The 12441-nt window shown below is 47.0% G+C and overlaps 1 protein-coding gene across 1 annotated transcript in view; it reads left to right on the top strand.

Moving 5' to 3' along the window:
* The window catches only part of LOC306670899 (EEF1AKMT4-ECE2 readthrough transcript protein), a 32401-nt gene extending 20231 nt beyond the window's left edge, over nucleotides 1-12170 (top strand). The window contains 12 exon segments of the mRNA XM_079155944.1: nucleotides 2213-2401; nucleotides 3062-3204; nucleotides 3518-3632; nucleotides 5079-5189; nucleotides 6277-6375; nucleotides 6469-6546; nucleotides 7476-7579; nucleotides 7752-7862; nucleotides 7988-8055; nucleotides 8230-8420; nucleotides 8530-8625; nucleotides 9304-12170. Coding sequence (XP_079012070.1) covers nucleotides 2213-2401; nucleotides 3062-3204; nucleotides 3518-3632; nucleotides 5079-5189; nucleotides 6277-6375; nucleotides 6469-6546; nucleotides 7476-7579; nucleotides 7752-7862; nucleotides 7988-8055; nucleotides 8230-8420; nucleotides 8530-8625; nucleotides 9304-9480 — 1482 coding nt within the window. The 3' untranslated portion in view covers nucleotides 9481-12170.
* The last annotated feature ends 271 nt before the right edge of the window (nucleotides 12171-12441 follow it).

Below are 12441 nucleotides of genomic sequence, written 5' to 3'. Positions count from 1 at the left end.
GGGAGAAGACTAGATGAGGGAAAGGAGGAAATCCTTGTGTTTTTTTTTTTTTTTTTTTTTTTTTTTTTTTTGCAGTGCTGGGAATTGAACCCAGGGCCTTATGCTTACAAGGCAAGCACTCTACCAATTAAGCTCTCTCCCCAGCCCAAAATCCTTGTGTTTTAAGTGCAGTGAGAAAGGGAGTGTCAGCAAAGGAGACTGCTGTAGAGTAGGACAACCTACAGAGCCCTTTGACCTAATGTCATTCCTTCACAAACATTTCCCAAGCATTCCTGGGCCAGATTCTCCTTTAAGCACATAGCAAACAAGACATTGCCATGGGCCTCTGAATGGAAGAGAAGACATGAAATATCTGGTTACACAGTGTCCTGTTCACAGTTGTTGGGACCGAAACAGAGGAGAAGCATGGGGTTCCCAATGTGAGTAGAATCAGGAACCAGCCTAGTGCTAGGGTGAGGGTGGGCCCCAGTGAGTGGAGAGGTTCTACAGAGGTAGCAGCTTAGGTAAAGGCTCTGAGGTAGAAGGGCAGATGGCCGTTGACATACTGAAGGGGAGAGGGACCAGGAGGAAAGAGTAGCTAAGTCCTGTACAGGGATGTAGACCAGTTTTATGTACGGATATTGTTGGTCACGTTTAGGACGGTTAAGTTTTTGGCATCATCTGAGTTGCGAAGAGAGAACTTTGAGAATGCAGGAGTGAACCACATTGTTGAGCACATCTGTTGGGGTAAGGGAGAGCCTTGGGTTTGATTTTCAGTATATCCCTGGTTGCCTTAGGCAGAAGCTTCCTGCCAGGGTCTAGAGGAAGGTGCAACACAAGAGGTTAAGGTGGGGCAAGAAGTAGGAGGACAGAGGCTTTAAGAAAGTCTCCAAAGCAAGTCTTAAGCCACAGGTAAGGAGCTGGAGAGGACACTTGGTTGAGCTACCTATCCCTGTTATGATCTGGGATGACTGGGGTTTGCACTTACATCTCTTCCTCTGACACCAGCAGCAAGGAAAAGGAGAATGAAAAAAGAAGAGATTTCATAGTACAGATATTATGAATATTAAAGGATCTAAAACTTTTCACTGAAATAGAAGAGGAGATAGCCTTTGCCCATTAAGAAATCTAGGATTGGGGGCTGGGGATATATCTCAGTTGGTAGAGTGCTTGCCTTGCAAGCACAAGGCCCTGGGTTCAAATCCCTAGCATCCCCCCGCCCCCCGCAAAAAAAAAAAAAAAAAAAAAAATCTAGGATTGGACTTAAGGTTAAAATTTGGGAGTGATCTCTGGGAAGAAGACCACAGGGGTTGGTGCCAAGCAGTGCTGAGGTCTATTTGTACAGTTTCATCCCTTTCCTCAATAAATACATATTGAGCACCTACTATGTGGCAGACACTGTGCTGTAGCCTTCAACTATAGTGGTGAACAAATTGAACAGCCCCCACTCTTACAGAGCTCACATGCCAGCAACATGAGTTTTTGCAGGACCCAGGTAGTACTCAGGGCCACATTCTGACTCTACTATGGGATAGTTTGTAATAGGAATCAGGTATGCCACCTTACCAAACTTATTCCCTCTGTGTAAAATGGATTAGTACCTACTTATGAAGTTGCTGTGGGAGTGTGAGGGGAAGATACATTATATGTGAATTCCCTTGCAGTTTGATCTGTATATACAGAAGTGGTCACTAAATATTTATTTTCTCTACCTTGGAGACCACAGCGGGAGTGGGAAAAGCAGCAAGTTTGAGGCCTGGCAGGATGAGAGAGACAAGAAACTTGAAGGCTGCAGGGGACCAAATTTCCTGTGGGGTCCAATCAGCTGTTCAGTGAAGGCCCATGGCCACTATGGGCTAGGACAACTAGAAGAGCTTCAGGAAATGAGAAGGCAAAGCAGTATGGGAAACAGGACCATCCACTGGACAAATATTTGCAGATCACCAATTCTGTTTGGTTGGTCCTGTTTGAGGCCCTTGGGATACAGGGGTAAACAGCTGCTGTAACTTGAACAGAGTTCTCCTGGGGAAAGTAGATGACATGTGCACAAATAAATAAGCAAGACAGAGTAAACAGTGGTAAGGGTTGTGTTGGAAATGAAACAGGGTCATCCAGGAAGTCTTCCCTAAGGAGAGTCAAGCAGAAGAGAGAGTGGGCAGAGGTGGGGCCAGTACAGATCCTTGCTGCCTGAGCCAGCACTTACTGACTCCGAGGATGTCTTGGGGCTTCCCAGGTACTCACTGCCTACCTGGACTACATGGAGGAGCTGGGGATACTGCTGGGCGGACAGCCAACCTCCACCCGGGAACAGATGCAGCAGGTGCTGGAGCTGGAGACACAACTGGCCAACATCACAGTACCCCAGGACCAGCGGCGTGATGAGGAGAAGATCTATCACAAGATGAGCATCTCAGAGCTGCAGGTGGGACAGGCAGATATCTGGGAGGGGCTGGCCCCTGGTACAGAGCACCTGGCTTTCCTTCATGCCATTTTTCTGGTGGCAGTTGGTTCTTTCCTCACATCCTTTCTTTTCTGAGCTTCCCAGCTGCACTGTTTCTATCCTACCATTTTAGGCCACCTCTCACAGGGTCATCCATTTGTCTCTTTCTTGTGAATGAATGGAGAGATTGCGTTAAAAATTTATAACAACTTGGATAAGATGTTCACACAACAATCAGAATGGCTATGGAAATGTCTCCTGGAGGCTCCTACTGTGTCAGGCAGCAGCCTTTTTGGTGGTGAATTATGAGAAGACTAGGAAAGGGGAGGTTCTGGAGTAGAGGCCAGGTGTGTGGGAGGTGTCAGGGGAGTGGTATTTTATCAACAGTTATGAAAATATTTGACTATCTGTGCTCCAGTTGAATCTCACACATTTCCTTGTATAGTAAGTGGTTGGGCTCCCAGACTGAGTGGTGCTTAGGCCTGGAAAAGGGTTTTTTTGCAGGAAGGAGTCACCAAGCAGCCTGTAGCTATTGCCATGGCAATGGGAAAGCCTCCCAGGCTACAATGTATCAGTGGGGGAGGGGTCCACTGGAAGCAGTGTGGGCAGTCAACCAAGCCTGAGAATTTTTTTTGCTCTCAGACTCTGGCACCCTCCATGGACTGGCTCGAGTTCCTGTCTTTCTTGCTGTCACCATTGGAGTTGGGTGACTCTGAGCCTGTGGTGGTGTATGGGACAGATTATTTGCAGCAGGTGTCAGAACTCATCAACCGCACCGAACCAAGGTGGGAGAGAGCCCAAGTTGCAGGGGGGTGGGTCTTGGGGCTCTGTGAAGATCACTGGTAGGGACTAGGCCCAGTGGGCAGGCACAACCAGACAAAGCAGCATTTGATGAAGCCCTGGGCCATTCCAATCATGAGAATGTCTGTAGGTTCTTTCTCTGGGTATGTGGTATGTGGTCCCAGGGTGAGAGAGGGACTCTAGGACAGCTTCAACATGTGCTCCTCAGGACTCCTGCTGTCTGCATGTTCTTGGGAATTGGTTGGTGGGAAAGGAAAAGGTACCCCACCTCCCCTTATTTCCTGGTATGAATGCCAGCGTCCTGAACAATTACCTGATCTGGAACCTGGTGCAAAAGACGTCCTCAAGCCTAGACCGGCGCTTTGAGTCTGCACAAGAGAAGCTGCTGGAGACCCTCTATGGCACCAAGAAGGTGGGGCTCTCTGACTCTGCCCCCACCTTCTGACCCACCCTAGCTGATGCTGCACACTCACAGTGCATCAGGCACCGATTGCCATATGGTGCAGAGTGTGGAGTACAAAATTTGGAATCAAGCTGACATGGATTCCAATCCCAACTCCTCCATTTTTTAGCCTGTGGAACTTTGGGCATGACACCCGGACTCCTTGATTCTCCACTTCCTGGTCTGTAGAGCAGGAATAACTAGCAGGGTTGTCATGAGGATTAACTGAGTTAATGTCCTAAGTGCATGGCATACATAGACATTGTAACTTTGATGATGAAGATCGGGAAGTTGAATAAATGCTGTTCTTCATTCCCATGTGTGGGTGGGGAGTGGATTTATAAACAAATACAGGTATTTGGGGGTGATAAGTGCTCACACTGAGTGAAATACCTCCTTTGCACCATAGGACAGATGTGGGAACAATGGGGGAGGCATCAAGAAATGTTTTGGGGCTGGGGTTGTAGCTCAGTGGTAGAATGCTTGCCTAGCATATGTGAGGCACTGGGTTCGATCCTTAGCACCACATAAAAATAAATAAATAAAATAAAGGTATTGGGTCCATCTATAACTAAAAATATTTTTTTAAAAAAGGAAGGTTTTCCTGAGAAGAATGTGTTCACCAAGAAAGTAGGGGAGAAGGGCATTCTAGGCAGAAGGAACAACATGAAAATCCCCAAAGGCAAGAAGGTGTTTGGTTCTGGTAGGAGCTTGAGAACAAGGCAATAGAGAGGCTGAACTTGGTGAGGTGGGCATGGGGTGTCCATGAAGGGATCTGGCTCTTGTGTTAAGATGTTTTGCCTTGATTCTTTCATAGAAGGAGACCATGGGAGTAACTGCAGATCAGCAACATAGTTATGTTACGTATTAGATGATCTTTCTGGTGTCCTAATGGATGATGGAGGATAGTGACTGGGGAGAGGGATGAGAATGGAACCAGAGTCTAGTCAGAAGACAACTGTAATTTTTAGGCAAGAGATGATAGTGTTGTAGGGCAAGAAAGTAGGGATGGGTGGGCAGGGGAGATGATGAAAAGTAGAGTTGGTAGATACTAGTGATATAGTGAATATGGGGTTAGGGAGATGGGGGAAGCTGGAATGACTCCAAGGGTTTTAGCATGGGGGACTGAGTTGTGAAGCTGAGCATAGAAATTTCTAGATTCCAGTGGGGCCTCTTAGAAACACTAGAGAAGTGCCAAGAACAGTGTCAGTAACCATGAGTTCCTACTGAGGTTTCATTCCTGGTATTGGAATGATTCCAGATATTGCCTTTATTTCCCCTGGAGTCTGAGGAAGAGATGGCACCCCAAACCCAGGCCTCTGTTGTCTAGAGCTGAGAAGGCTAGCTTCAGAGAAAGAAAGGCCCCAGACAGAGGAAGAACTGTCTCTGGGCCCTTGACTCTTTGTCCCTTTACAGTCCTGCACACCACGATGGCAGACCTGCATCTCCAACACAGATGATGCCCTTGGCTTTGCTTTGGGATCCCTCTTTGTGAAGGCCACGTTTGATCGACAAAGCAAGGAAATTGTGAGTCTTCAGGCTGTTAGACGCTACCTTAAAATTCACTGTTACATGGGTACATATTAAAAAACTGGAAGGAAATTCTTAAACGAATATACAGTGGTTACTTTGGACAGCGGATGCATAAATATTTTTTATTTTTGTTCTTTAAGTTTTTCTGTATTTTTCTAAAATTTTTATAAGAAGTTTATATTATCTATATAATTAGAAAAAATAATATTTTCTTGTTAAGTGGTATTAATGGGTGTGCTTAAATATTATTCACAAAGATGTTTATGACAGTGTTGTTTGTAATAGGGGGAATGAAAACAGCTTAAATGTCCAACCATAGGAAAAATAAAATTATGGTTAGGACAGATTATATTATGAGGCAGCCTTTAAATTCAAGATACACATTTTTTTTTTTTTTTTAGGGAGTGGTGCTGGGGACTGAACTCAGGGGCACTCAACCACCAAGCCACATCCCCAGCCCTATTTTGTGTTTTATTTAGAGATAGGGTCTCACTGAGTTGCTTAGCGCCTCGCTTTTGTAGAGGCTGGCTTTTGCTGAGGCCGGCTTTTGCTGAGGCTGGATCTCCTGAACTGGTGGGATTATAGGCATGCAACACCACACCTGGCAAGATACATTTTTAAGTGAAAGAATAGGTTGCAAAAAATATATATGTTATACAACATAATTCCATATTTTATATCTGGACAGGGGAAAATACTACAAATAGATATCAAAATGTTAAAAAAGTTATCTCTGAGTGATTGGATTATAAGTTTTGTGTTTTCTTCTTCAATTCTTCTCAACTTTCCAAAGTTTCCATTAATGCCTTTTAGAATCAGATAAAACCAAAGTGATAGATTATAATATTATTAACTTATTAACATTTAAAAATTTTTAAATTAATTAGGAAAAAAAGTCATCCTCAATGCCAGTACTTTCATAAATGATGCTTCCTTCTCATCCTTACCAGATGCTAAACTTTATGGGTCTGAACGTTCCCATGGCTCACCTAGGGGGACAGGGATGGGGCTGTAGGGCAAACAGGCGAGAATGGATACATTAAGTGTGGATGGGGGGCTGATTTGTTCCTCTCTCTCCCAGGCAGAGGGGATGATCAGCGAAATCCGTTCTGCATTTGAGGAAGCTCTGGGACAGCTGGTTTGGATGGATGAGAAGACCCGGCAGGCAGCCAAGGAGAAAGTGAGCAATGGCTAGGGTTGGAGCGCCATCTTGAGGAGGGGATGGAGGATACGATTTTTCTGGGACCCGAGCAGGAAACCCTGTTCTCTTCAGGCAGACGCCATCTATGATATGATTGGTTTCCCGGACTTTATCCTGGAGCCCAAAGAGCTGGATGATGTTTATGATGGGGTGAGTACCCACGGTCACAGTATTGACCTGCAACCTCAGGCAGGGGGTGCACTCTTGCCTACCCTCAGTAACTGGGACTCAGTAACTGGGAGGGAAGGAGGTGCTTTTTGCTTCCTTTCCGAGGAAGATATGGGCAACCAGAATTGCTTAAATGTTGACTCTGTGCCAGGCTGAAGGCCAGAGGACAATAAAATACAGTGTTAATGAGTAGGGATTTGGATCAAGACTGGGTCAAATCATGTTTCTACCCATAACTAACTGTATAACTTTAGATGAGACGTCGGTAGTCCTTAATGTCTTCATCTGCAAATTGGGGGTCCTACTAATGCTTCACAGGGTTGTTGTGAGAACAAAATTAGGCAGTATGTAAAAAACATACAGCACCAGCAGCACAAGTCCATCCCCAGCTCTTAATTTTATATTTTGAGCTGGAGTCTCCTTAAGTTGCTAAGGCTGGTCTTGAACTTTTGGTCTTCCTGTCTCAGCCTCCCAAGTTGCTGGGATTACAGGTGTGTGCCATGATGCCTGGAAATAAGTTATTTTTTATATATTGGCAATTATTATTTTTAAATTTTTTTTTTTTTGTAGTTGAAGATGGACAGCATGTCTTTATTTGTTTATTTTTATGTGGTGCTGAGAATCGAACCCAGTGCCTCACACATGCTAGGCAAGCGCCCTGCCACTGAGCTATAACCCCAGCCCCTATTGGCAATTATTTACTAGGTATTTTACTCCTTTTTTTTTTTAGGGGACCCAGAACCTTATGCATACTAAACACACACTCTACCACTGAACTACATCCCCAACTTTTTACTCCCACTTACAGTTGAGGAAACTGAAGCTTGGAGAGAGGCTAATTAGTAGTCAATCTGGGACTTTTTATTATCTTCATGTTCTCGCTTACTTTCCACCTCCTGCCATGCCCATAGTATGAAGTCTCTGAAGATTCTTTCTTCCAAAACATGTTGAATTTGTACAACTTCTCTGCTAAGGTGATGGCTGATCAGCTCCGCAAGCCTCCCAGCCGTGACCAGTGAGAATGGGAGGCCACAGACTCTGGGGACATTAGGGGAGGTGGGGGAAGTTTCCCAGGGAGGGGAAAAAGGGGTGGCACAAGGCCCTTGTGGGAGGTAGGGCAGGGCTGCTGGACTTGGGGGTGGGCATCAGAAGAGTAGGGAACCTTAGCCTCTCTCTTTTCCCCCCAGGTGGAGCATGACCCCTCAGACGGTGAATGCCTATTACCTTCCAACCAAGAATGAAATTGTCTTCCCTGCTGGTATTCTGCAGGCCCCTTTCTATGCCCGCAACCACCCCAAGTATGTCTGAGGCAGGAGGGACCGGGTGCTGGGGCCTGGGCCTGTGTGTGAGATTGGAGCAGAACTAGAAGGGGGATTCACAAGTCCCCCTATCGTATCCTCACTCAGCATTCCTCACCTACCAGGGCCCTGAACTTTGGTGGTATTGGCGTAGTCATGGGTCATGAGTTGACACATGCTTTTGATGACCAAGGTAGGGACTGGTGGAGTTGTCCCATTGAATTCCCAGTGGCTCCTGCAAAGGCCTTGGGAAGTTGGGGGCAGGTCCTAGGGGCCCTGGAATCTGTGGTCCAGGGGTGGCAGGGGTGTTTCTGTCCCCACGGGGTGAGCTATCATCCTATGGGGTGCAAAGGTGAGTTCTCCTCAGGGCGTGAGTATGACAAAGAAGGGAATCTGCGACCCTGGTGGCAGAATGAGTCACTGGCAGCCTTCCGGAATCACACGGCCTGCATGGAGGAACAGTATAACCAGTACCAGGTCAATGGGGAGAGGCTCAATGGCCGCCAGACACTGGGAGAGAACATCGCTGACAACGGGGGGCTTAAGGCTGCCTACAATGTGAGTAGCCTAGTGGGCTTCCAGTGGCCAAGGCCTGTGGGCCTGAGTGGAAGGGTGCTGAAGAAAGTGGGCAGGCCCGGGTGGACTTGCTGCCCACTCTTTCCCCCAGGCTTACAAAGCGTGGCTCAGGAAGCACGGGGAGGAGCAGCAACTGCCAGCTGTGGGGCTCACCAATCACCAGCTCTTCTTTGTGGGATTTGCCCAGGTATTGCCCCCTGGGAGACCTGGGGTGTGCCCCTCTCTCTGTCTCCTCCAGATGATGTCATTAGAAGAAATGGGGGGCATGCAGGAAAGGATCTGAGAAATAGGGCTGAAGTGGAGATATGGGAGGTGGGTTAGGAAGGCCTTATGCTCAAAGCCTACAAAAACGACTTAAGAAAGGAAAGTCTTGGGTAAGATTTTGCAGCTCTCAAAGAGCAGAGCTGCCCTGCTTGAGGGGGTAAGAGGTGGGAGGAAGCATTGATCCTCTTGATATTCCTGTGGAGTAGGTATGGAGGAGGAAATTAAAACTTGGGGACACAAATTAGCTTGTTCAGGAATAAAGTAAGTGGCAGTGGGAGGACTCAGGTGGGGCCTCCTCCAGGTACTTTGCATTACAGCAGCCAGCCTTGAGGGTCTCTGTTACCCCCACTCCACACTGGGCAACCCAGTGTCCAGGGCAGCTTTAGAAGAGCTTCAAGGAATTGGGGAAGGAGAGAGGGGTACATTTCCCTCCATTGGAGTTGAGATGTTGGTGGAGCCCCTTGTAGTGATCCTGAGACCTCCTGAGCTGAGGGATTGGGGCAATGGTGGTTTGTGCCCTGAGATGGTTCTGCTACGGCTGAGGATATGGCCCAGCTCCACACTAGACACCGTATGTCCCCGTGTCTGTCCTGGTCCGCAGGTGTGGTGCTCGGTCCGCACACCAGAGAGCTCTCACGAGGGGCTGGTGACCGACCCCCACAGCCCTGCCCGCTTCCGCGTGCTGGGCACTCTCTCCAACTCCCGTGACTTCCTGCGGCACTTCGGCTGCCCTGTCGGTTCCTCCATGAACCCGGGGCAGCTGTGTGAGGTGTGGTAGACTTGGGTTGGGGGAAAAAAATGGCTGGCCATTGCCAGGGCCTGGGGCTCCCAAGTTAGGAGAAAGCAAACGCAAGCTGGGCTGGGTCCAGCCCCTCCACCCTACAGGTGACATAAGTCTAGTCCCCCCCTTGAGTACCACATCGTGCCTCTGCTTTGGGGGTGCCCTTTCCTCCAGCAGAGCCCCCACCATTCACTGTGACATTCTTCTGTGTCACCCTGCCTTGAGGAGGTGTGGGCAGAGGATCCAGTTCCCACAGAAAGGAGTCTTTGGCCCCAAGCTCACTCAGTCTGGGGGCTATGGGGCCTGCTGTGTTTGCCCCATTCTGATCCACAGAGCCTGGGGCTGTGCCTCCCAGGCTTCTCTCCGGGCCTACTCAGTGCCCAAGTGGAAATGGGCTCAGCTCCCTTCTGACCTGCCCTCAGAGGCCACCCCCACCCCCATGCTCCTTGTGCTGCTGCTCCCAGTACAGATGCCCACCCTCACCAAGAGATCTACTATGCTCAGTTCTTAGTGGAAGCCCGAGGGCCTTTAAAAGCCTCCCTGTTGCCTCATTTCCCTGGCTGAGAGGGAAAGTATGTATATGTAGGGGTGCCAATTCCTGTGTTTTAGGGTGCAAGTCTTAGAGGGTGACTAATTCTCCCTGGACTAAACAGGAAAGCAAGACAGAACAGGGAGAGGGAAGGACAGAGTTTATTTTTACAGGAAAGAGGGTGGGGAGGGCATGGTCTTGGCCCTGTAGGACCCTGTGCCAATAAATAGACCACACCAGTCAGCCTGTCTCTTCCTTCAGTCCTGTTTTCATCTATCCATTTATTCATTCCACCAGTATTTATTGAGCAACTGCTTTATGCCAGGCATTCTTCTAGAAACTCATTTTACTCACTCTCCAGAGACAGGGGACTGAGATTAGAAGCACTGAGAAGACAAAGAGAGGAGGGGTGGAGAAATGGAATGAATGCAGTTGAGTCTGGCCAGGCAGAGCACATCCTCTGCTCTACAGCTGGAAAGACTTGCTGGTATTTGCAGCTGGCCTGACACTCAGTAACATCTGGGTCAGGTCAGCCTGGAAGATGGGTGGCCCTCACCTTGCAGTGGAAAAAAGCCCTGGTCAAGAGAACTCCCTGTACCACTCCAAGTACCACTTTCTGGAATTCAACACACCAGCCTCTGCTTGTAGATAAGAAGACAAGTATTTCCTCACAGCCTCAAAGGCTCACAGCTCCTGAGAGTCAGTCATTCCACTTACACACACTCACTAAGGCCTATCAAGTGCCAGGCACAGAGACTGCAAATATGGCCTCAACCCTCCAGAGTGAGGGAGGGAAAAGAAATGTTTATCCAATACCTCTTGTGTTCCAGGTACCTGTGCTAGGTGGCTCATTTCTTTATTCATTCATCATTTATTAATTTATACATTCATAGATTTATTTTTAAAAATATATTGGAGACCAACAATGTGTCAGGCACTGGGGATGCAAAGTTGAATAAGTTCCCTTAGGGGACTTTTGTTTCACTTTTATCTTCACCTAATCCTTATAGCAACTATATTCTATAAGTGCTCAAGTCTCCATTTTATAGATATAACCTTAGCCACTTCACTGAAGTTAAAGAGACCAGGATTGAAAGTGAGGTTCTGATAATTGAATGAGCTTGTGGCTATTCCTTAATTGCTGTGAGCCTCAGTTTCTTCATCTGTGAAATGAAAACTATAGCAAAACAGTAGAGTCCAATCTCAGTTCTAAAATTAAGTGATCCCCAAAGTACAAGAAGGGGTGCATTTGTCAAGTTTGGAAGGGAAAGAATATGGCTTATCAGGGTTGCTGCTGGGTACCTGGTCCCTTGTTGATGCCATTAGCATGGGTCCCACAACCTGTGTCCTATACCAGCTCTTCAGGAATCAGACTGTCCCTATAAACAGCTATATATGGGGCCATGTCGTTACCTAGAAGTACTGTCTGCTCACTAAGGGAAGGAAATATTTGTTCTCAGAAAGGGGCAAAGTGCCCTCTGCTATTCCACCACCAGGGGAAAGCATGACCTGAGTCTCTAGGAGCATAACTTCAGAGTGGATGGCAAGGAGTATTGGAAAAAGGAGAGCTGTCATGTCTGGAGACCTGGTTCTGGCTCCAGTTCTACCATCCCCTAGCCAAGGCTTACCCCGCTCAAGTCTCAGTATTCTCAGCAGTCTGTGAAATAGTGGATTGGATGAGATGATCTCTGAGGCACATTTTAGCTTTGATGCTTTCAGAAGTGAATTCATGTGCTTTAAATTCCAAAAACCCAAAGAGATATTAATAAATGACTTGTGGGGTTTGGGTGTTGCACAGTGGATCAAACAGAATGTCAGAGAGCACAATGACTAAAGAGAGGCTTGGCTGGATAAACCCTTGCCCTTCCTGACATCTACTTTCAGAGGTCAGCTTAGGATCCTGAGCAGCTGCCCAGTATGGCATTTCGTATTTGTAAAAAGGTCAAAGTGTCAAGTAATAATAATAATTACCAGCTTTCATTTACTGAGTCCCTATTTTTCTTCAGCCTGTGCTAAGCACTTTAAAAAATATCATATGCTGGGCTCGGTGGTATACACCTGTAATCCCAAAGACTCGGGAGACTGAAGCAGGAGGATTGTGAGTTCAAACCTAGCCTCAGCAACTTAGCAAGGCCCTAAGCAACTAAGCAAGACCCTGTCTCCAATAAAATATTTTAAAAAGGGCTGGGGATGCAGCTTAGTGCTTAAGCACCTCTGGTTTCATCCCCGGTACCAAATAAATAAATAAAATAATAAAATAATATAAATATCATCTCATTAAATGCCCACATTATTTATCAGGAGGCTTTATTGTTATCTCTATTTTACAAGTGGGGAAACTAAGGAAAGATATTATATTACTTCCAATATCAGATAAGACAGATTTCATTTAAGTCAGATTATGAACTCAGATGCTCTTAATCACCACC

Source organism: Sciurus vulgaris (genome assembly GCF_902686455.1).
Source record: "Sciurus vulgaris genome assembly, chromosome: 10".
Taxonomy (NCBI): Eukaryota; Metazoa; Chordata; class Mammalia; order Rodentia; family Sciuridae; genus Sciurus; species Sciurus vulgaris.
Note: the sequence above shows the minus strand (reverse complement) of the source record. Positions and strands in the feature narration are given on the sequence as shown.